The sequence below is a fragment of the Penicillium alfredii genome (genome assembly GCF_028826965.1).
Source record: "Penicillium alfredii strain IBT 34128 chromosome Unknown utg000007l_segment0_segment0, whole genome shotgun sequence".
NCBI classification, from domain to species: domain Eukaryota; kingdom Fungi; phylum Ascomycota; class Eurotiomycetes; order Eurotiales; family Aspergillaceae; genus Penicillium; species Penicillium alfredii.
The window spans coordinates 215193-238683 of record NW_026622704.1 but is presented as its reverse complement, the minus strand read 5'-3'; the positions used below and the strand labels follow the sequence as shown (position 1 = coordinate 238683).

The window sequence follows — 23491 nt, the reverse complement described above, 5'->3', positions numbered from 1 at the left end:
GTGGCGGTCGACTTGGGCGTAAATAAAGCCTTGCTCGTCCGAGGGGCGTAATGGTTGAAAGAGAAAGATCATGTGTAGAGCAAGTGGATAGAGAGTCACAGAAAAGAAAAAAATTTCGTAAGTCATGGCAGGATGCTATAGTCGAGGTGCAGCACAAGATGTGGAGGTGGGGTGTTAGGGAATGAACATGGCGGAAATGGTCATGAAGCCGAAGTATCTGTCAAGTGTACGTCAGTATCTGTTTGATGGTAACCGAGGGGATGGGGAAAGAGAGAAGATAGGAAGGGCACTCCATACATTGTCGCGCAGCGCCAACCGTCCCTTGAATCTACGAGGGTATCAATGCCGGCAGAGTAATTGGCCGCTATGGCAGCAGCTGCACCGCCCACGACTGTCACGACAACAAGTCTGCCTGAGAACTCTGAGATCATGCTGAATGCCAGAAGGGGTAGTAGTAGCGCGCCAGATGCAATGATGATGGCCATGTAGACGGGCGCAGCTGCGGCAGAGGCGGCCAGTCGCGGAGTAAGAGAGACGAGGTCGGCGTCGTGGTCTAAAAACCGGGTTTCGGCAGCCGCAACAGGGTTGTGCTCTTTCATCCAGGCGCGATAGCTAGTGATGTCTTTTTCAGAAGCGCGGGGAAGAGTCTGGAGGACTTTGCTGTAGGCGCTAAGGGCGTTGTCTGAATTGGGTAGTCAGGAAATGAACATTCATATTATAACTGTATGCGCAAGCAGAGGGGGGGGACACACTGTATTGTTCGGTTTTATGAGTCAAAGCAGCCATCAGATCCATGCGCCGATAATGTAGCGACGAATATACCTGGGACTGGGCGTCGACCCGTCGAGACGCAGGCATGGGCTTGGTGCCTTCTTGCTCCGCTGTGGCAATGCGATGCATCTCCTCGTACTCGTCCAGGGTGTGCAGGTCTTCTTCCATTTGGGAGATTTCATCTTGGAGATGCAGTAACACACGGTGATTGGCGTTCTCGAAGCGTCGGTAAAGTGGAGGGAACCCGTCCTTCTCCTCGATAGGGCGGGTGAGATGGGATGCGAGGAATCCATAGCCCGAGGACACCTGCGCGGCACTCGAGCTCCTTCTCTTCGTCGGCGTGCTGCGATGGAGACTGTCTTCGGGGCTGCTTGGAGGAGACGGCGGCAGTGGTGGCCTGTGGAGAGAAGCAGCATCTCGGGAGGACCCGTAGTGGGTCTCTGGTCGAGACAATTCTAATTGACGTTTCCCTGTAGCGGAGATGTCCGTAGATTGGTTTGCGCCGTACGACCCTAGGGTCGAGGGTTTCTGGGTGGTGAGTTGCTTCCGCGCAATTTGCAACTGGTTCCCCGATGACGCCGCTGGCGATGTTGAGGAGCGCGAGTCGCTTGAGCTTCTAGAACTCGACGCATATACAGGGGACTTCCGAGGGGCGTTGTCCCCAGATATCAAAGTCCCCGGCGGTACGGGACTCGTCCGCGGTTTGGGTGATTGGATCTTAGCAAGAGCCTGTGCCTGGTGCGGGAGGTTTGAGACATCACTATCGCTATCAGAGTCATCGGAGGAGTCATCGTTCTCATCGAGAAATTCGAACACATTAGGCATTGGCTTCGCCGGCTCGGGCTTCTCTGAAACCGCCTGCGGTTTCAGGGCCGGTTTAGACCCATTTGCTGGCGATGGAGCTTTGTCGGTCGATTTGGAGTTGTCAACGGGACCCTGCGCGGATCCGGTGGAGTTGGAAACTGTTGACGACGTTCGTTTCCTTCCATCTTTCTTGATCTTCCTAGTACGCTGACTTTGGAGCGGCATGGTGATTGAAGATGGTCGGAATCACGCGGTTCATACCTCGGTAGAAGAAGTGAAGGGAAGTTCAGGCCATGCCCGCTATCAGAGACACGGATGGACATGGAGGAAATGAGACAATGGATCGAGGGTCGATGACACTCAGGGGAGAAAGAGACGTGCAGATGGAGGGGTTTGGAATCGATCAGGAATCTAGGGGGACACAAGGGTGGAAAACAGCCAGTCTGATGTCTCGAATTTTTCCCCGCGGATTCCTCGCTCAGACATCCTCGATGTATCAGCCCCCAAAAGGTCGGGACCGAGTTGGCGTCAGAGCTGCATGCAATCCGCAGCGAGGGTAGATTGGCGCCTTGATCAGCGCTTGCTGGCCCCGGGGCGCAGGGAAGTTCCCTGATTGTCGTTGGGATTCCCGAGATTCCTGACAGAATGGCAAGGGATCTGACCTCGGGAGAAGGGGGAAAAAGGAAGGGAAAAAAAAAAAAAAAAAAAGGGAGAAAAAGAGAAAGAAAGAAAGAAACTGTTGTCGACTAGCCTGGAACAATCGTGTCCCACATGAACAGAGCAAATTACAGCCGTCGAGAGAATCCGAGGGAATGCGGGCCCAACTCAACCGAGTAAAGTCGCGATGCGCTGGCGATCTCCTTGCGTGGCGGTCTGCGGTGTGTGATGTGATGGTGTATCACCACCAGATGATTCAAAGAGAATATTGCGAGAATGCTATTCTTCTGAATATTCTGAATCTTCCGATTATCCACTCAAAACGAGTGACCCGCTGACATGTCTTGCATTGCAGAATGTTAACCTTGTGCTGGAGAGGTGCCCGGCTACATCGCCAGTCCCACTTTCACCTCCCACCACTCTCACTCCCTCCATGCTTCGGCCATGGCGCGTCAGCGGTGCATTCCGCTTCTATTCATATCGCCCATTGATTCGTAGCGCTCAATTCTTCGATTCGAGTCGCGCCCTGCAGACATCGGTGCCAACAGACCGTGTTCCCCTGCGCAAGCAACTCAAGCAGGATGCCAAGGGCCTCAAGGCACAGAAAAAGCTGCGCAAGGAAGCCGAGGAGGCCTCGAGGCAAAAATGGGAATTAACCGTTGGAGTGGAGATCCACGCACAATTGGACACAGAAACCAAGCTGTTCTCTCGTCAGTCCATTCCCATCGCTGATGAAGGTGGTTTTGGCTCACCCCCGGGAACAGGAGCGGCAACATCTACGAGCGACATCCCCAATTCCAACGTTTCGCTATTCGATTTAGCGTTTCCGGGCAGTCAGCCGGTTCGTGGTGCCCATGGGATTATGGTGTGCGAGGACAAGGACTCATGCGGTACAGGAATTCCAAGCGGCCACCCTCCTCCCGGCCCTGCGCGCTGCCATTGCGCTGAAATGCCAGATTCAGCCCGTCAGCCGGTTTGACCGGAAACACTACTTTTACCAGGATCAGCCGGCGGGGTATCAAATCACACAATACTATGGTCGGTATCAATTTCTTTCTACCGGGGTGAGATCGAACTGACTCGTCGCAGAGCCGTTTGCGCGACATGGCTACGTCGACCTCTTCGACTACGACGGCATTGCCCCAGAAGATGGCGACCGGGTCCGCGTGGACATCAAACAGGTCCAGCTGGAGCAGGATACCGCCAAGTCCCAGGAATACCCGCCCTCGACGCAGCTGCTCGATTTCAACCGCGTGTCCCACCCTCTCATCGAGATCATTACGATGCCGCAAATCCATACCCCCGCAACAGCTGCGGCCTGCGTCCGGAAACTCCAGGCTATCCTACAGTCGTGCGGGGCGGTTACAACGGGAATGGAACTGGGCGGGCTACGGGCGGACGTCAATGTCTCGATTCGGCGCCGGGGCGAAACAGCAGAACTGTGCCAGTACAACGGGGTAAGCGGACTGGGTCAGCGTACCGAGATCAAGAATCTCAGCAGTTTCAAAGCCGTGGAAGACGCCATCATCGCCGAGAAAAACCGGCAGATCGCAGTTCTCGAAAGTGGGGGCGTTGTGGAAGGCGAGACGCGAGGATGGACAATTGGTAGCACGGAGACCCGCAAGCTCCGAGGCAAAGAGGGTGCGGTCGACTACCGTTACATGCCCGACCCAGATATCCCGCCGCTGCGTATCGGCGAAGACTTGATCTCCCAGCTGAGCGGTGATCTCCCAGCCTCACCAGACTCGCTGGTTGCGCTGCTAGTTGGGCCCGAGTACGGTCTCCCGATCGACGATGCCAAACCCTTGATTGAGCTGGACGACGGCGCTCGTTTGGAGTACTACCAGGATGTGGTGGACATCCTTCGTGAGATCCAAGTAGACTCAAACGCCCAAATACACGCCACGCTGGCGCGCATGGCCGGCAACTGGGTTCTGCACGAGCTCGGCGGACTCCTCACCAAGACGGACCGGGCCTGGGACGCGGACATTGTCCCGGCCCAGTCCCTGGCCCACCTCGTGGACCAGCTGCAGCAGAAACGCATCACTGGATCCACAGCCAAGCTGGTGCTGGCCTCGGTCTTTGACGGGGACCGTCGACCGATCCCGCAGCTTTTGGAGGAAGACGGACTGTTGTTGCGGCCGCTTTCGCGCGAGGAGTACGTGGCACTGGCGGAGGCTGCCATCGCCCTGAACCCGCAGATGGTCGAGCAGATCCGCCAGAAGAACCAGCGGGGCAAACTGGGTTGGTTCGTGGGGCAGATGATGCGCACCGGCGAGAAAGGACGGGTCGAAGCGCCCAAGGCAGAAGAAATTCTGCGGGAGTTGATTCTGGAGAAGTAGAATGTTCATAGTAGGCTGTGCCCATGATATGATACCCTTGTACTATATACTAGACTAGATCCGATATTCTGGCAAGCCCTTAGCAGAACAACATACAAATTCCTGAACCTGTGTCCTATAGCTATTGTTCACTTTCAACATAGTCTATACGGACATTCTCCGAGAAACAGCGACAATGGCAGTGGGAGGGGCCCTCGGTGGCCCCAAACGGGGCATCTCTCTTCAACCTGCGCTTAGTGATCGCAGTGTGGAGTATCCGATCAGCCGTGTTCCCTAAGTGCAGTTTTTGGCGATACGACGAGCTCTCGGAGGCCCGGGGAATCATAGGGGGGTGAGACAGGGATATATATAAAGGGGAAGAGTGGAATTCTTTCCCTCAATTTCTTTTTTTTCTTCTCCCTACATCATCCTGACACTCACCCTCTTTTCCAAGGCTCTCTTTGTCGAATTGCCCCTCGGCCCACTTTTTTTCCCAAGCTCTGTTTATCTTATCGCCGATCTGAAGACTGTTTGAAAGAAGCTTGGATTTGACAAGAGAATCGTGGCGACACATCTTGATTGGAATCTACACTTCGACAGACCTGCATCATGACGCAACCATCGACTATTGACTCGCGATTCCTTAGTAACCCCAACCAGCTGGGCGTTGTGGCTGTTGGGTTCAATGGCGGGCAGGTAAGGATACTGGGAGGGGTCCACGGGTGAACTTGGAAGCCGCTGAAACTGTGTGCTCGGTTACTCACGGATGTTCCGCGAACAGTGCAAGAAAGGCGTGGAAGCAGCGCCAATGGCTCTGATCGAGTCCGGGCTCCTGACACAGCTACGCGAGGACCTCGACTACGAGATTCACCATGACGACACGATCCACTACTACGAGAACGACATCCCCGCCGAGGACCCCGACCACCGGGGCATGAAGAAGCCGCGCGCAGTGAGCGCGGTGACGCAGCGATTGAGCCAGCAGGTGTACAGCCACGCCAAGGACGGCAAGTTCGTGCTGACGCTCGGTGGCGATCACTCCATCGCCGTTGGCACCATCTCCGGCACGGCCAAGGCCATCCGCGAGCGACTGGGCCGCGACATGGCCGTGATCTGGGTCGATGCCCATGCTGACATTAACATCCCCGAGATGAGTCCCAGTGGGAACATCCACGGCATGCCCATGGCCTTTTTGACTCGGCTGGCCCGCGGTGACCGGCCCGATGTCTTTGGCTGGCTGCAGGATGAGAATATCGTCAGTACGCGCAAGCTTGTCTACATTGGCCTGCGCGATGTCGACCGCGGTGAGAAGAAGATTCTGCGGGATAATGGCATCAAGGCGTTCAGCATGCACGACATCGACCGGTGTGTTCCTTCCTCTCTGTTTTTCTTCGTTTCATTTCGGCGGTTTGGTAACCAACCTAACTCATGCTACCAGCCACGGCATCGGCCGCGTCGTCGAGATGGCTCTGGCCCACATCGGCAACGACACGCCCATTCACCTGTCGTTCGACGTCGATGCGCTGGACCCGCAGTGGGCTCCGAGCACGGGCACTCCAGTCCGTGGGGGATTGACGCTGCGCGAGGGCGACTTCATTTGCGAGTGTGTGCATCAAACCGGGAACCTGGTTGCCATGGACCTGGTCGAGGTGAACCCCAGTCTGGAGTCGGTGGGCGCGACAGAGACCATCCGGGCGGGGTGCTCACTGGTGCGCAGTGCACTGGGCGATACTCTGTTGTAAGCGATGGAAAGAGAGAGAGATTGTGTGCGTGTGTCTGCGATAGAACCAAAGATAGAGCCAAAATCCGAGATCGATCAAAGTGGAGCTTTCCCAGTCGGGTAGTTTGTATGGCCGCCGATCCCCTGCCCCCCCAATTTCCCCCCCCTCGGATGACACTTCTTGGCCTTTTTTTTTCCCCTGCGTCTACTTCTTATCTTCAGGTTTGCGCGTCTTCGCATATTCGCGTCTTCGCTTTATATTCACACGCCCTTGTGAATGTGCTAGTTTGCACTTCCATCCCAATACCCTCCCGAGCCCGACACTGTGCCTCGAAGCACCCGATGCGCTGTCCCGTCTCGCTCCCATCGGCCTACACCCACCCACATTGAATTCTCCCCCTATTCCACCTGTCTGTGTCTCTGGCTTGGGCGCAATTTGGGATCTCTCGATCGAGTCCCGGCGACAGTCATTAGGCGTTAAAATTGGGCTACCGCACGACCGGCACATATCAAGCGTCAGACCCGCCTCTTGTGGACTGCGAATCACTCAATCTTTCAGCGTACCACCGCTAGAAACATAAAATCTCCTGTCCGGGTTCGAGTCCACCTCCACCATGGCTATCCGCATGCGCCGTGAATCGCGCCGGCGCTACCACTGGCCCGAGCTGCAGCTCAATGTGTGGATCATGGTCGTGCTATCAGGGTCGGCGACATGTCTGGGGATATTTTCATGGTTTATGGCCGTGCAAGCACAAATGCATCTAGGGACACCATGGTATGTCACCAACCCCAGTCCCAACACCCACTCCCTACCAATTATTGGTTATCTTGAATCTCTACTCTATCTCTGCCGTGGACTGGACAATCAACTGACGCAGGTCAAAACCTCTACCAAACAGGCTCTTCCCATACATGGTTGTCACTAGTGCCCTGGGCGTCTTCTTTATCTTCCTCGTCCTTATCCTTGCCGCGCGCCGCTTCTTGCTTCCCGGGATTATCATCATTGGCAGCTTCATCCTGTTCGTGCTATGGCTGACAGGCCTGATCGAGACCTCGCTGCAGCTGTATGGCGTCGTGGGAAATGTCAATGATAACTGCCAGATCTATGTTGTGGAGAATGTGGCGCGGGGGAATAACATGAATACATTGGCGTGGTTGACGCAAAGCACGATTTGTACGTTTCTCCCCCTCCCTTCTTTCTCTTTTTCTTCTTTTTCTCGAGCTAATATCTGCTATAGGCAATTGCTGGAAAACTGCCTTTGCCTTTGAGCTGGTCAACACTGTCTTCTATCTCTGGATGGTGGTAATGTCGTGGCAGGTCAACCGGGATGTGTACTGATCGGTGACGGTGACTACCTGTGTTTTCTTGTATACCCTTTTTTATCTTGATACCATATTTTGCATATAACGTGGCGTTGGGAGGATTAAGCTATATGATAATGACTTGGATATGAATTTTTGGATGGATGTTACTATATGAATTGCATTTGCGTGGAGCTACCTAGGTAGTATATTATTTTGATTTCTGTTGTACTACCCTGTGTCTCTAGTAACTAAATCATCTGTTACTTCTCTTTCACTGATATACTATCAGGGGATATACTGGGATTCATATAAAGAAAATATATACTACAATTCTTAAGCCCTAGCCGGGTTATTTTCAGTAATTCCCGCGTGGACAATCTTACAGACTCGATAGACAGTTATACTACTTATGTTAGAATTAGAAAGACTTGCTTAATGGATATCCTAGTATAGTACTGAAAGTGTAGAGCATGGATTGAGGTCAATATTAGTCGTCATACTTCTGACACTTCCGGATCCTTCTAAAAAAGAATCCCACCCCGACAAGCTACTAACTCAACACATATCTTATTTCCTTGTCATTATCACTGAAAAACTCGGCTTCGATGATATCGATATGCCTCATAGAAGAAGATTGAACCCCTCCGTGCTGGCAGCAGGAGCTGACATCTGCAGTGCCCAACATCCACTCACCCTCTCTACATGGCTCTCTAACTCAGTCGATTGGATATTGGATAGAAATATCACCAGACTCGGGAAAGACTCCTAAAAGATCTACGGGGCTGATAATCTAGAATCATGCACTTGCACTTGAATTTGTCAGAAGAACTTCAGATCACACTGACACAAAAACAAAACAAAAAAAAAAACCGTAGAGATCAATGGATAAATAAGCAAAGGTCAGATCGTGGACCCAAAACATGAAAGAAATGAAAAGCAAAGGCTGCCAGACAAAAAGAAAAACGCCATCGCTATGCCAGAAGTGCATCGCACCTGCACAAACCGGATATCAAAACACGTGGACAAGAAAAAGAACCTTGGAAGAGTGGTGTTGGTGACAAAGAACAAGAAGCCACCTGGGCAATTGGGGAAGCACTATCCATTCTCGGCGGCAGCTTCCTCCTCGGCGGCGGAGTCATAATCACCGTCCTCGAACGCCGCGAGCATCTCTCGTTCCAACTCGTCGTCGTCCTCTGCCGGGTCTTCTGGATAACTCAGTTCCTGGCCGCGACGGGCACCTGCAGCCTCGGCATCAGGCTCCTCGTCGTCCGGACCTGTAGGGCGTGGAAGTTTGGACAGAGGCTCGTCCGCTGCAGAACCGGTCGCCGTTGCGACTTCGCGGAGTCCCGTGCTGCGTTCGTAGGACCGCTTGATTCGCTGCGATAGCCGTGATCCTCGTAGATCCGTCTCATCGCCGTCTTCTCCCGTCAATTCATCGTCTCCTCCTTCTTCACTTCCTTCGCCGCGCTTCCGTTTCTTGCTGGTCATCGTTGACTCCTCGGTCAGTGCCTCGTTGTCGCTTTCACTTTCGTCGTCGCTGCCCAGGAACTCCTTCAGCTCGTCGTGTACTGCGGCTTGCTCGTCCTCGTCGTATCCAATAGGAGATGTTTCGTTGAATCCGGCTGACTTGAACATATCAGGTGTGTTGCCACCCTCGTCCTCGGTCCAGAACGATCCCGTCCCCTCATCCCCGGACGATAACCAGGTTCCCTCCGCAACCTCTTGGGAAGTGGGGGAGATGGGTTCACCACGGTCGTCCGGGTGCACGGGAACCAGATATGGCTCCTCATCCAGGTGTTGCCATTGCACCAGTGAGTCCAGGAGCCACTGCGTCGTGACAATCTTGACATTCGGGTACCGCGTGGCTTCCCGGACCTTTGCCGTGCGGTTGCGGCCAGCCACCAGGTGAGTGGTGCGAATATTGATCTTCGACGCAATCACCACGCCAAAGCTCTTGGCCCATAGAGAGATGTCAGCGTTCTGTGCGTCGCTTCCGAGTGGAAGAACACCCGAAAACACCAACACAACCCTCCCGAGAGCCTGCCGTTTGATTTGCGGCATGATATCTTTCACGTCGGGAACCAGCTTGAGATCCACGTCTTTGTCTTTTGATGGGATCTTCTCTCCCCGCAAGGCCGCCACCCGACCTCCCAGGGCATGAGTCCGTTTCTTGTCATATTCATCAAAAAATTGTGTATGGACCTTTTCAAGCCGATCCTGCAGTTGATAAAGTTCTTGGTCGTGGTCCTCCAGCAGATGATGACGGTGTTTGTTCGGGTCATGGGCTTCGTCCACACTGGAAGAATCCTCGCTACTCTCGGCAACCTCATCCTCCGCATCCAGTTCTTTTTGTTTCTGGAGGAGCGGTCGGTCCTCGACCTGATGCATTATTGTCTCTTCCTGCGCATTGGTCTGTTCCTGAAGCAGCCTCGGGTTGTCACCGCCTCCCATGGTCACGAGCTGCTCCAATGCCGAAACCTCCGTTTCCCCTTCCGCTTTCATAGTCGCGCCATTCACGTGGTGTTCTTTCTTATCCTTCTTCTTCTTCTCCTTCTCCTTCTCTGCAGATGTGGGTAAAGACTTATTCGTCGCGCCGATGTCTTGCTTTTCCGGTAGGAAACTCGAGTTGATGTCACCAATCCCGATGAAGAAATCATACGGAGAGACCTTGATCAGATTAGGGTTCCATCGCCACACGTCGCCGCGGTCATCGATAATAACCACCATCTTGGTGTCGACGGGGAATAGCCGCTGCAAGTTCTTGGCAGTCAGGCTACCACTCTCGTCACGGCTAAGAATACGATCCCCAAAGAGCTTGCGAGTGGGATCAATGATGTCCGCAATATTCTGAGCATAGGCTCGCGTCCCCATGGTGTAGATGTGCAGTTCGAACAGCTCTGCAACATTCTCCAGAAACTGCTCCAGCCCCGGCCGCAGTTTGATATAGTACCAGCACCCACGCATTCCAGGACCGTCGTCGATCAGCTGGAATTGTCGCACATTCTTCAAGGCCTCGTGATTGGGGTTATCCTTGTCCTCCTTCCATTCACCGACGGTTGGGTCGACGGTAGCATGAATGATTGTCTGGTCGAGGTCCACCACGAGAGAGAGACGCCGAGACGCCAGCAGGCGACGTTTTGCATCCTCCTCTACGCGTGCTGCCTCTTTCTCACTGACGGTGAGTGTGGTGTTGTCATGGGTCATCTGGATCGGAGCGCGCATGGAGTCCATGATCTCGGTATTATAGGAAGATCTGTCGACGATTGAGAAGCGATCAGTACGAGTTCATTCTCCAGCACTGCCTGAACAGATACATACTCAGTCATGTCCTTCCCACACTCAGCGCAGAGTCCTCCGAACTGAACCTCGTGCGCGCATGGTTCATCGATTTCGACAATGTCAACCCTGGCGCGAAGTTAGCGGACAGTCATACTTGGGAAGAGAAAAAAGAGTGACACGTACGGCTCATCGATGATATCACCTTTGGTGACTTTCCATTGTACAATCTCTCCATCGACGGTCGATTCAAACCTGGTCGGAAACCGGCGTTGCACCTCGATCTTGTTTCCCAGCCCGTCACCCTCGATGACGGTCGTCTCATAGATATACCAGAAAAGCGCCTCATCTCTCTCAATAGAGTCGCCAGGTTGCTTGAGCAGCGAGGTCACGGTGATCGGGTAATGCAGGCTGGGCGGCAAACGGAGAAGCATGTTTGCGCCCGATTCCGCCGTTCAGGCGAAAAAAATCCCCAAATGGCGGCTCAATGCCTCGCCTAATTTTCCGCCAAGCCCTTTCTTGAAAATTTTCTGCGTGGATTCCACGTACAAAGACTGGGCGCGGAATGGCGTGTGGAGGTGGTCGCGTGCGGGTGTTTAGGTTACGGTGCCATCGCCGGCACACACGACGCGTGGAAATTCAAGTCAAAGAAAAGCTCTCGATGAGAGCATCCAATGTATCAGCAGGTTTCCCCCAGAGTTATATGAGTTTAATAGACCGGGTGAATGAATGCGGCGCCGGGTTGGTTCGCTGGTGGAAAATCGCCACCAGGCGCGGATGGAGACAATTCGTAAGCCAAATACAACCTGGCGCGGGAAGTCAAAGACAAGTCACGCACCCAGGCGGTGGGACCGATCTGAAATTGAAGAAGACTGAAGGTTGAAGATGGAGAAATGCGGTGTGCAGACGATGAAGAGAAGCTCAAAGGCGTGCGGGGACTGCAAAAGGCCGCGAGCTTTGCCCGCTTATGTCATGCTCTCCGCGCGCCAATCCAACTGTGTAGCCTGACAATATCCATGGAGAATCGATTCGAAATCGACATTTTTCTATATTCTAGCCTCTGTCTGCTGGGGATTTCTAGCGCAATAATCTCTTGTGTGAACTCATTGCCAAAGGTTCCCTTTGGTCCAAGATACTCGAAGTGAGGACCGGATTGCATCCATAGCTTCGATCTACACCTGAGCATATACAACCGTAAGGTAGCCTACCAGCTATTGATTCGACTTTTGACTAGTCGTTGATGCATGAACCAACAGGCTTCAGCCAGAGAACAAATACTCATGAATATTACAAGCACCTTAATCAAGCATGGAAATAACCATACAGAGCCAGGAGAGATTGATTCAAGCTAAACAAATGAATGAAATGCAGAATAAATCCAAGCCCCAGAAACAAAAACAAAAAAAACACAGCAATCGGCGGCATCACTGATGCACGAGTCCCGGGTAACCAGTCAGGGATATGAGAAACAACAAAAAAAGAGAGACAGTCTGTTCAAGATGCGTTCGTAGCCACGGACGGATAACAGGATACGCAAAACCCAAAGTCATCCGAGCAAAGCTGCATGTATATACGAAACATCCTCTCGATACTGTCTTCTAACTGTGCGGTAGCTGTAGCTACTATAGTCAGGGACTCGGTTGCACATCAAGACCCTTATTTGGCCTTGGCGAGACCGACCGCGCTGTTGCCTAGGTCGTAGACACTGTACCACTGGCGGAGGAACGAGTCACCCAGGATGGCCAGGGGGCCCACGGGCTCAGGGAAGTCCATGCCCATGAAGCTGGAGATGCAAGAGCCCTGAACCTCCAGGACGTAGTCGTAGGGGCCAATGGTGAAGTTGTGGCCGGCAAGGGTGAAGGTGAGGTCGGGCAGCGAGTCACGCTTGTCACACTCCACGGTGTACTGGCCTGTGAAGCCCTTCTTGGCGCCAATCTCCTTGTTACTTTGGGAAACTGTCAGCAAGATCGGATCATGAATTACGCAGGTATTCAACTTACAGAAGCTCGGCAAGAGTCGAGGGCAGAGCAATGAGGGAAGTACCAGTGTCAAGGATAACACCAGTGTTGTCCAGCTCGGCAACATTGTCGCCCAGGGCGATGGCATTGAAGTCCACCTCCCAGTAGGCCTTGCGACGGAGGGGGATCTTGATCAACTCTCCAGTGTAATGGTTCTTGTCCACGCCGCCAAAGGTAGCCTCGGAGTTATCACCCTCCTTGTTGGCATTGCCCAAGTAAAAGGCAAACAGGGGCTCGTCCAGCAGCTTCTGGTTCAGCATGTTGTAGAAGGGAGGGACCATCTTGTTTACAGAGATGGTGTCGTATCCCAGACCCAGAATACCGTCGAAGCGACCGAAAGCAAAGGCCAGGCCAGGCTCGCTAGTAGCCTCAGCAAAGTCCTGGTTCTTAATCTTCAAGTCGCCAATCTGCAGCACATCCTGAGACACGAAACCGCTCAGGCTACCCGAGCCGTAGCGGATGGAGAACTCGGTGCCGTTCTTCTTGTAGGTGCTCGACGACGACGAGTCATACTTGCTGTGAAGGAAGCAGGCAATGGAGCTGCACTCGGAAGAAGGAACCCACAGGTTCGAGCTTCCGGTATCGAGAACGACCTTGAAGGTCTGAGGGGGAGTCCCGAGGGTGATCTCGGAGTAGTCTGTGAACGGCGATGTCAGCATCATAGTCTCATATAGTCCTGCACAATAGGCAAGCTTCAGAAATCCTTACACTGTGCGTTCAGAAAGTTGTCCACCAGCACGTCGTGGCCCGCGGACGCCTTCAGGGAGGTGTCTTGGAACATGTCGTCGGGCATGTTCGGGCGCCCCATGTACTTCTGGCCCAAAGCGTGCAACTGGGATTCCATGTCATGGTGGTGCTATCTAGGAATTAGCTCACTCCATCTTTCTGGACACATTCACAACGGATGGCCAACTTACCAGCTGCTCGGACAGAGGGACCTTGTTCAGCTTGAGCTTGTGGACCTCGGCCGAGGCACTGCCCAGCAGCACAGAGGCTGTCAGCAGGGCGAATGGCTTCATCCTTCTAATGAACAGAGCTCAGGTTCAAATGGAATCAAGATGGTAAGAGAATGGCCAGGGTGATGATGAGGGGAGATGGAGGAGAGAGAGAGAGAGAAAGAGATAAGAGAGGGATGGCTGGTGGAGCATGACGAAAGCAGCCTGGAGACGGGGGGGACTGCGCTAGTCCCTTTTGGGTCATGGACGGAGTCACACGGAGAGCAGATCATCCGAGAGATTCCTCCTACAACACATCTTCAGATAGTACAACCTAGAGGGGATACAAGAGTGCTCTAGAAGAGTATAGAAGAATTATCCTGATTATGATTATAACTATAGCCATAACTAAAGCCAGAGAACAGCAGGTATAGCCGATGATGCAAGAGCTTCGGTGCCTGTCGTTAGCGCTGACCCGGGCACCCCCTAGCGCCACGGTCCCTGGCAGGCGACCCTAGGCCTCACTAATGTAGGCAACGAGGGACTCTCGATGGATGGATTACTTAGCTACAATATTTTTGATGATCATCTTTCAGGCAAAGAAAAATGTCTTCTCGGTCTGAAAATCAAGTGATCCGGGCTGGATTGGTGTTACTGATCATCGCAGTCACAAGCCCACGGGCGCTTGCTGATCGTACGCCACGATACCTCATGATTCACATTGCAGCTCCAGGGTTATCAAGTCTGTTGAGATGCTACACAAATCTCCCATAGATGAAAGCTCTAGGGACGCACATTACTTCTCGGAATCAAGTGTCATGTAGCACCCTATTATTGATAGTACAACTAATCAAGGACCAAGCATTTGCCCTGGCTTGATGTCCAAGCCCTGTGAACACAGACCCCTGTTTACCGGTAGAAGTCGAGCCTAGAGCCAGAGTTAGACAACCTCGAGATATAAAACAACCAAGGGATACAAAAAAGTGGACGTACCGATCGTCTTCCTGTCCGCTCTTCACCTGTGCCGCGTACGCGTCCTCCAGATCCGACTGAATGATGTTGTAGCGGTTTTTGCGGACAGCCCGCAGACCGGCCTCCTGCATGATCGCGGCAATCACCGCACCGGACAGAGGCTCGTTACGCACGATCAGGGAGTCCAGGTCCACCTCGGGCGACAGCGACATCTTAGATGCGATGGTGGTGAAGATCAGTCGGCGCTCGCGTCGGTCACGCAGATTCGGGAACTCGATCTTTCGGTCCAGACGACCCGGACGCAACAAGGCCGGGTCCAGGGTGTCCGCTCGGTTGGTGGCCATGATGACCTTGACGTTGCTGGTTTGCTCGAAACCATCCATCTGGTTGAGCAATTCGAGCAGAATACGCTGCACTTCGCGATCCGCACCGGTCTGGGCATCGAAACGCTTTGTGGCGATGGCATCGATCTCATCGATGAAGATGATGGCCGGTGAGTTCTCACGCGCCATTCGGAACACGTCCCGGACCATGCGCGGTCCTTCTCCAAGATACTTCTGAACAAACTCTGAGCCGTTGACCCGAATGAAGCTGGCCGTCGTGCTGTTGGCGACGGCCTTGACTAGCATGGTCTTGCCTGTACCGGGGGGCCATACAGCAGGACACCACGGGGAGGGTCGATACCTGTATCGTGGTCAGCCTAAGGTATGTACCACTAAAAGCCATTTCTACCCACCAATTTGTCGGTAGAGGTCGAAATGCGTCAATGGCAGTTCGACCGCTTCTCGAATCTCCTGCTTCTGCATGTCCAATCCACCCACGTCGGCGTATGACACGTCTGGCTTCTCATTTTCACCCAGCATGGCGATCGAAGAGTCCGCTTCCGGGGGGAGGATGTCGACCAGCGCATTGGAGTGACGGTGAAGGGCGACGGAGGATGAAGGCTTCAACTTTTCGCGGTCCAGCGTGGACAGGACCCGGACGACGTAATTAGAGCCGGTCGAACTCTGTACAATGCCAGTGCTGCAAAAAAAAAAAAAAAAAAATCGTAAGCAACGATCTCCCCAAGCTAGAAATCACCAGACGCCATGCATACTTCTGATCGATCGCCTCCATAAACTGCCCGATGACCAGAGGAACACTCTGTATCCGCTTGATCTCCTCCTGTGCTCGCACCAACTCCCTCTTCAAGCTCCTGTATAGATCATGATAGTCAGCTACAAAACCATTTCCTTGCATCATCGCGCTGTGGATCCATGCCTTTGCTCATCCTTGATGTATTCCTCCTGCAGTTGGATGTACCTAAGTCGGAACCGTCAGCACCGACCGACCACTGGATTTGACCACCTTGATCCAACATACTCGAGGTGTCTCTGCAACTTCTTCAGGGTAGCATATTCATCGTTCCCGTCCGTTCCTGTGCCTTCCAAGGATTCCAAGTTGGCAAGGTTGTCCAGTGCACCCGGCTTGGGGAAAGGCGTGACGCTCGCCGGGTTCTCCACGGCAACGTCTCCCATGATGGGCTTTCTGGGTAATGGGTGAAATAAGAAGAGCTAGAGGATTCAAGGGAGATGAATCAATCGACGTGCTCGGGGGAAAGGTTCGTGGAAGGCGTGTGCTACGAAGGGCTTGGAGGCCAGCCGGGGAGCTTTGGATGACAATGGGAGCTCGTTTGATCACGTGATGTATTCGATCATCCGGTGTTTCTCTGTTCTCTTTTCTTCTTTTTTTGTTCGATTCGAGAATAGTTCACACTCAACCATGGCTCGGTTCGATTGTACCCTTCATCACTGCCGATGGCATACAAGTCTGGTTTCGAGAAAGATCCCGGGTCCAGCATCACCAATCCAGCGATGATGTGTGGGCAGAATATATTTCTCCACACAACCCGTCATATTCACTAGCGACTCCCCCTTCACTGAGTACTTGGCCATGCTTGGATGTCCTTTCGAGTGTATCTCTACGTCAGAAAGGGTGATAGCATCCAGTCCCGGGATTGCGTGTTAGTGATTTGTGGTTGGGAAGACGATGCGGTCCAAGGCCATGGATCAGGTCCAACCGAAGCGCAGCATCCCCAGGGAAGAAAGAATGACATATATTAATATTATTAGATTATTAGACTGTGGGGGGCAGAAATCATTCGCCCCATCCCTCTTCTTTCAGCCTTCTAGTCTCTTGCGCAGAGACACAGATACTGGAAAGGAAGATCGGTGGAGCAGGCCCCGGCAGATGAGAGGTGGGACAGTGATTTACCACGATCGAGTCGGATCCTTGCACGGGGGGGAACTGGGTCTGCCCTTGGCTGTTTCTGTCATTTGCAGTTGAGGCTTGTATTATTTATTATTTATTATTTATTATTTATTAGTATTTTTCTGAATATCGGAGGATTGGGCGCACTTTGACCTGATTATCAGACGCTAGCCCCAGGCTGTATATAAGGAGATCCCTCACCCGCTAGGACTTTGGAGACTCATTACCTCTACCGTATTCTTCTTCTTCTTTTTCTCTGCTACCTCTACCAGGGTCGTCCTAGGTCATGACACCGTTTTCATGAGTTTTTCATTCTCATTATTCTCATGATTGACAGTACTACGCCCCAGAGTATACCCAGTCTAACCCGACTTGGCGGAGACCGTTGGAATGGATCTTCATTTATTTCAGAGGGATTTTAATTTCTGTCTCTTTCTCTTTTCTCCTTTTTTTTTTCTCATGAACTCTTTGTTCTCTTCCTTCTTTTTGGTTATTATTATTTCTCTTTCACGGTGGTTGGACATGAGCCTAATGTCGCTGGCCGGAACCCGCCCTACACTAACAGGACACAGCCAACTGGAAATCTTCAAACAAACTCCCCCAAAATTATGGGAGAAACAAATATGCAAAGAAAGAAAATAAACTAAAAGAATTCATCAGAGAAAGAGAACAGAAAAAAAAAGAAGAAAAAAGAAAGAAGGAAAAGAAAAAAGAACTAACCCAAGCGTCACTAATACAGTATTGGGGGAGTACCGGAACCGGCGCCCCCCCCTTCATACTGTACGAAGTCTCTGACTTGTTTCTCTCAGTATTTTTCACCTTTGACTGCCTCCACTTCCCATCCCTAACTGAACGGCTTTTTCCTGTGATTTGGAGGTGTGTTTTTTAATTTCTTTTCTTGGACTCTGATTGATCCATTTTCTTTTCCCCTTCTTCCTTTCCTGCCCCTTTCCCCAGTCTTTTCTCGTTTGTGGCCACGCACACCCCCATTCTTGCCGGTGCCCACTGCGCCTGTCTCCCTTGATTTGTCCTATTTTATGCTTTTATGATTGATGGTCCTGAGCATCCTTAGATGAATTTCTCTTGGTCTAAGACATCGCACTTGACGATCCGCTAATGGTGCCCCAGTTCTCATCTCACCCCCCCCCTTCTTCTTTCTGTCCCCCTTGACGGCCTGCCCGTGTTTGGTGGCCTCAGGCTCCCAACCACGTGATTCTCACCAACACTCCCCCATCTGCGATTCCCGGAGGCCTCAGTCATCCGCTCGCAATTCGGAATTTTAGTGAAGCCTTGTCGGTATGTACCTGATTTCCCCTTTGACCCTCCCCTCCCTTCTGTCCATCCCAACCTTCCACTTTGAAAATGAACCGTTCCCTTCCCCACTGTCTTCCAGACCGTGTCGCGACCGGGGCAGGCGCGCGACCCGGACCCTCAACAATCCAACCTTACGCGTTTTCATGGTTTTGAATCCTCCCATGACCGGACTATATCTCTATACATTGTCATGATGGGAAATAATTGCGTGTTGATGCTACAATATTTCAATGATGGCGCGTGGGTCAGTTGTACGCAGACGCTGACCGGCTCTTCTGGGCAGATGGGTTGGAAAAACCGCTCGACATGAACGCCTGGCTCACCGACGCCTCGAATCTCCCTGGCCAGGATAATGGGGCCTTTCACCCATCCACTATCGACCCCTCTGCCGCTTTCCTCCACACCTCCCCGACTCCCCAGGACCCCAACCAATTCCAGCGCATGTTCAATGGCGTGCCGCGGAATGCCTCACCGGGCTTCCACAACCCAAACCAGGTGATTCCGTCCAAGCGACCACGACCCGAGGATGGGATGCCCATGTCACCGCGCCCAGCACCGGGCGTGACGGGATCGCGCTCCCAAACCCCACACCAGATGCCTTACCCAGGTTATCAGGGGCCAACCAACGGTGCTGCGCAATTCCCTCAACATCCCACCCCGTATCAACATCTTCAGCAAGGAGCGTCGCCCAATGTGACCCAGTCTCCCATCATGCAGGACTTTGACCAGCAGAGCGTTCGCATGGGAACGGCCTCTCCAAGTCCCTTCTCGCCCGCGGGTCCGCATGTTGGTCCTCATATGTCACCGTCGCAGTCGGATCACGGTAGCCGAGTGAACACGCCACAGAACAACTTCATGCCGCAGGGCTTCCCGCAAGGAATGGGCGCTCAATTCCAACCAGGACCGGGGATGACCACGGCAGCCTCCCAACCGTCGATGCAGGCGCCGATGAGTGGCATGCAACAAGTACCTCAAGGATACCATCAAGCATTGGCATCCCAACAGCAACGACTGCATGCCATGCAGATGCAGAACCAGAACCGGCAAATGAATTCCAATCCGGTAATGGCCGGACGGCCGGTTCCTAGCGGCATGAACCCCATGGCAAATCCTCAGCAGATGGCGGCCATGAGGCAAATGCAACAACAGAACATGGCGAAGCCCCCCAATCCAGAAGGATTCATGCGAACCATTCAAAAATTCATGATGTCGCGAAACCTTCACATGGATCCCAATCCGATTGTCAGCGGCCGTCCGATTAACCTGGTTCAATTGTATGCGACGGTCATGAAGATGGGGGGATCGAAGAAGGTTACAGCGATGAATATGTGGCCAGCAGTCGCGGCGCAGATGCAGTTCCCCCAAGTGCAATTTCCCATGGCGGCTCAGGAGATTCGGGAGCACCACCAGCGGAATTTGGCTCCCTACGAACACGCATTCATCGCATCCCAGCAAAAGCAGTATGCAGATCAGATGCAGCAAGGTGGGATGCCGCGACAGCCAAGTGACCCATCGGGGATGCAGTTCCAATCACCCTCGGTGAAGCCCAGTCAAAGCTTCGAGCAGCCCCAGTCACTCGCGCCCTCACCCCAAACCAATACCCCCGTCTCGAACAATGCCCAAGCAAATCCCGCCAACGGATTCGTAACGCCGACTCAGGCTCGAAGCCAAGGCAAGCCAGCCCAGCACGGGCACCGAGCCAGTGTTTCACGCCAATCGCAGTCATCGGTTCCCCCGGCGGACGTTACGGGACAGTTTCCTGCACCTTCCGCATCGCAACCGGGGAAGAACGCCGCACCAACACCTGGCCAGCAACCGGGACAGCCAGATCAACAGTCAGAGCAGCCACTGAAGCGGCCCATTGAGGATTCTTTCAAGCCCACAGTTCTGAAAGAACACCGTCTGCACGGGCCCATCGCTGTCGGTGAAATGTACCAGCTTGGGGAGGATATCACTAGGCTAAAACCTGACGTTCCCAGTTATCTTGAGCTGGGTTTGATTGACATACATGCCCTGACGATGAGCCTCAAGTCTGGAATTCATGCCGAAATTCGTGTGGCTTTGGATACCCTCGCCACCCTCTCCTGTGAGCCGGCGATCCAGCTTGCTCTGGAAAATTGTGATGATCTGGTCGAGAGCTTGATTGACTGTGCCGAAGATCAAGCAGACCTGTTGACTGAACACACCCCGGAGGAATCTGATGTCATGCGTTTACGATCGTACGAAGAGGTCACTCGCGGGTGCCAGTCCGAATTCACATCGCTCACAGACCCTCCCGAGTTTGGAAGCTTGGCCTACGAACTTGACCGGGCCGTGGACCGATTGATTTGCATCGCTACCATTCTGCGCAATTTTTCGTTCAGCGAATCGAATTTTGGGGTGCTAGGAATGCCCTCGGTTACTCAGCTCCTGTCCACCATCTTCTACAACATGGGCACTCGCACCCTGTTTCTGAGAAGCCACCAGAACACGTTGGATTTCATGAAGGATGCAGTGATCTTCATGAGTAACCTGGCTCACGTCCTCCAAATACCCGGGAAAGATGAGGCACTGCATTTGCTAAATTTCCTTCTTGCCTTTGCGCCGTCACCCGTACCTACGGCGACACCTGACAAAGTGATGTTCACTACTTTCAACTCCAACATTCACCGATATACGCCCTCTGCTGTCGATGGTCTCGCTAAACTACTGGCGCGAGATGACCCAAATCGAACTTTTTTCAAGGCTATCTTCTCTGGGGATGGTGCTGCCCCTCCACAGCCAGAGCTGCTCACCCGCACGTTTGGCCTTGCGATTTCCTCGGTGCCTGATAAAAAGCCACTGGCGGTCGCCGACACTCGCAAAGTCTTTTTGATACAAGGCCTTCTGGCCGCTGATGTCTTAACTACTTTTGCCGACGGCTCTCTCGCACAAGCGTGGCTCGAGTCTGTAGATGGTTTTGCAATCCATCTCCTGAGGCTTTCCTGCGCGCTGTGTACGGAACGCATGCCCCAAATTACCATGCGACAACGAGGGGGGCAAACTGAGGCTGATGCCTATGCATTCAACTCGATCATCAACCGTGGATTGGCTATTCTACGCCGGCTCGCTGAAAAAACCAAACAAGCAGACAGTGCCTCCCCCCTCAGGCTTCCTTCGGGGATTCTTCCTCGGAAAGAGAGCCTTCTCGGGGCCTTGCTACTCCCGACTGTCGACCCCGCTGTTGTGCGCCAACTCATTACCTATTCTCGGCTTGCAGAGTGATGCTCGAGTCTTTATATCGGTGACGAATTGTCCGTGGACTCGTTCTTGGGTGAAGGCGTGGGCGCTTTACCCGTAGCCTGTACGACAATTTTGATTTCTGTCATGTCATTTGTATTCATGTCTCCCATAGTCAATTCTTTTGTGTCTGATTTAGGCGCCGGTGGAAAAGGGGAGGGGTTCTGTTTATCTTTCTATCTCTTTGCCTCTTTTTTTCCCCCTTGTGAGATAGCGTCCCGCCTCTTGTTTTGAAGTGTACAATGCTCAAAATACCCTCGACTCATGAGACCAACCATGCATGATGTCTGGAAGGGTACTTTCTGGATTCAAGTATCCAACCCCTCTTGGAGATAGTAGACTATATTGCAAGCGGCCGATATCTAGATGACTGCAGAGTATTACATCTACTCGTTTTCCTTGACCAGCTACAGGACCATTGAAAACTGGAGGAAGATCAACCGTTTCAGGGACAGGACTAAAAAGACCAGACCCATTAAGTCATTGAACATGTACGAGTAGGAGTAGGAATGGTACAAGGGCGCAAGAGAAACAGACCAAAAGGACATGCACGCCAGAAGCCAGAACCAAAGAGAGACAACAAGGCAAACAAAAAAGCATGCAAATAAAGAGAATATAACGAATCACCCCATGAAATTAAAGAATACACCAAGAACAAAAGACAAAAGAGGGGAATCGAGGGGAAAGAAATGGGATATCAGACCGGTACTTTTGTGAGGGGTTTGGCCTGTCTTTTTGGATCTGCTTTTGTTCTTGCTTCCACGCGGACTGAGAGCTTTTCAAGTCTCCCTCAGCCTTCGGAGGTGGATTTGTTCAATGCTTTATTTTTCTGGTCCCAGCCTTTGACCACGACAGTAAGGGGAACGGAAAAAGTCAGGTCATTTAGAAGTTGCGCTCCGTGAGGAATTTCAGAATCTCAGGTTTCCGCCAGCCCTGTATTGATTGATTAGTCTCTGAATCGCCTAGATATATATATATATATATATATAAGCTGTTGTTGAAGCCAGAACATACCTTGACAATGATATGACCTGTCAGTCGGTTGATCGAGACTCCCGGGGTTTTGGATCGAGACTCTGCAGCGTCAATCCCCAGGGTGCGCGACAGATCATTGCGTAGTGCGTCCAGATCGCCCTCGGTCTTCTGAATCTTGGTGAGCTGCTTGGTGCCACCGGCCTTGGTGACCAGATACACAGGTAGCTGGTTGGAGCCGGTTCGGCGCACGAAGTATGGGAGATTATGGAGTTGCAGCGCAGGCTTGGGGGCACTAGGTTTCTTGGTCGGGGCTGGGGGTGGAGTCACTGCTTGTTCTTTCAAAGCTTGTGCTTGACGGCGGAGCTGTGTCAAGAACGTGCGGGTTTGCCGGGTAGGGAGTATGGTCGAGGAGGAGACGGGTCGTTGAGAAGATTGGAGATGGGGGTCTATGTAGACGGGGGGTGAATTAGTGGCTGTTTGGTTTTGTATCCAACCTGGGAGATGGATGAAATGATTCGCTCCCATTGGATTCCACAGAGAGGAAAACTCAGTTATCTCAGATGTAACTTACAGCGTGCCGACATTCTTGTCTGCGGACATAATGTGGATGTGCTACATGATCGAACGGAAGCCACGGAGTGTGAAGTGAGCCGAAGAGGAGTTGTCGTGGACTGCATACGCACGGCCGAGACCGAGGCTGATGGAAGCAGAGACGCCATTGCGCGTCCACAGGAAGCAAGAACGGAAGGGGGAGAGAAAAGACTCGACGGAGTAGCGCAGAGCAGAGCAAAAGCAATCAAAACGAAACGCGCAGGTTTCTCTCGGGTTTCTGCCACCGCCTCCCCAATAGGGCTAGCGTCACACCCGCCCGCACAATCTGCAATTTCTCCAGCGGCGGTTCTTTGTGCTCGTTTT

The 23491-nt window shown here is 52.7% G+C and overlaps 9 protein-coding genes across 9 annotated transcripts; 4 read left to right on the top strand and 5 right to left on the bottom strand.

The window, feature by feature from the left end:
* Positions 1-174: 174 nt before the first annotated feature.
* On the bottom strand, positions 175-1800 carry NUU61_004751 (uncharacterized protein; the record flags this gene model as incomplete). Its single annotated transcript, XM_056655333.1, has 3 exons — positions 175-217; positions 298-682; positions 753-1800. The coding sequence occupies 3 exons, from the start codon at positions 1798-1800 to the stop codon at positions 175-177; spliced, it is 1476 nt and encodes a 491-aa protein (XP_056510946.1).
* Positions 1801-2665: 865 nt separating this feature from the next.
* NUU61_004750 (glutamyl-tRNA(Gln) amidotransferase subunit PET112) lies at positions 2666-4574 on the top strand (the record flags this gene model as incomplete). The annotated part of the gene is made up of 3 exons (XM_056655332.1): positions 2666-3073; positions 3129-3270; positions 3322-4574. 3 exons carry the CDS (start codon positions 2666-2668, stop codon positions 4572-4574), a joined length of 1803 nt encoding a protein of 600 aa, XP_056510945.1.
* A 588-nt stretch (positions 4575-5162) lies between these two features.
* NUU61_004749 (arginase) lies at positions 5163-6295 on the top strand (the record flags this gene model as incomplete). The annotated part of the gene is made up of 3 exons (XM_056655331.1): positions 5163-5249; positions 5335-5918; positions 5992-6295. The coding sequence occupies 3 exons, from the start codon at positions 5163-5165 to the stop codon at positions 6293-6295; spliced, it is 975 nt and encodes a 324-aa protein (XP_056510944.1).
* A 592-nt stretch (positions 6296-6887) lies between these two features.
* Positions 6888-7612, top strand: NUU61_004748 (uncharacterized protein; the record flags this gene model as incomplete). The annotated part of the gene is made up of 3 exons (XM_056655330.1): positions 6888-7048; positions 7173-7447; positions 7512-7612. The coding sequence occupies 3 exons, from the start codon at positions 6888-6890 to the stop codon at positions 7610-7612; spliced, it is 537 nt and encodes a 178-aa protein (XP_056510943.1).
* Positions 7613-8673: 1061 nt separating this feature from the next.
* fcpA (protein-serine/threonine phosphatase) lies at positions 8674-11288 on the bottom strand (the record flags this gene model as incomplete). Its single annotated transcript, XM_056655329.1, has 3 exons — positions 8674-10831; positions 10897-10983; positions 11041-11288. The coding sequence occupies 3 exons, from the start codon at positions 11286-11288 to the stop codon at positions 8674-8676; spliced, it is 2493 nt and encodes an 830-aa protein (XP_056510942.1).
* Positions 11289-12510: 1222 nt separating this feature from the next.
* Positions 12511-13891, bottom strand: NUU61_004746 (Peptidase A1; the record flags this gene model as incomplete). The annotated part of the gene is made up of 4 exons (XM_056655328.1): positions 12511-12799; positions 12855-13509; positions 13581-13728; positions 13790-13891. The coding sequence occupies 4 exons, from the start codon at positions 13889-13891 to the stop codon at positions 12511-12513; spliced, it is 1194 nt and encodes a 397-aa protein (XP_056510941.1).
* Positions 13892-14716: 825 nt separating this feature from the next.
* rpt3 (proteasome regulatory particle base subunit RPT3) lies at positions 14717-16296 on the bottom strand (the record flags this gene model as incomplete). Its single annotated transcript, XM_056655327.1, has 6 exons — positions 14717-14735; positions 14801-15463; positions 15512-15786; positions 15860-15974; positions 16040-16081; positions 16142-16296. 6 exons carry the CDS (start codon positions 16294-16296, stop codon positions 14717-14719), a joined length of 1269 nt encoding a protein of 422 aa, XP_056510940.1.
* A 2353-nt stretch (positions 16297-18649) lies between these two features.
* Positions 18650-21586, top strand: NUU61_004744 (putative ARID/BRIGHT domain protein (SWI1); the record flags this gene model as incomplete). Its single annotated transcript, XM_056655326.1, has 1 exon — positions 18650-21586. One exon carries the CDS (start codon positions 18650-18652, stop codon positions 21584-21586), a length of 2937 nt encoding a protein of 978 aa, XP_056510939.1.
* Positions 21587-22483: 897 nt separating this feature from the next.
* Positions 22484-23295, bottom strand: NUU61_004743 (mitochondrial 54S ribosomal protein mL49; the record flags this gene model as incomplete). The annotated part of the gene is made up of 3 exons (XM_056655325.1): positions 22484-22534; positions 22616-23022; positions 23256-23295. The coding sequence occupies 3 exons, from the start codon at positions 23293-23295 to the stop codon at positions 22484-22486; spliced, it is 498 nt and encodes a 165-aa protein (XP_056510938.1).
* Positions 23296-23491: the final 196 nt, after the last annotated feature.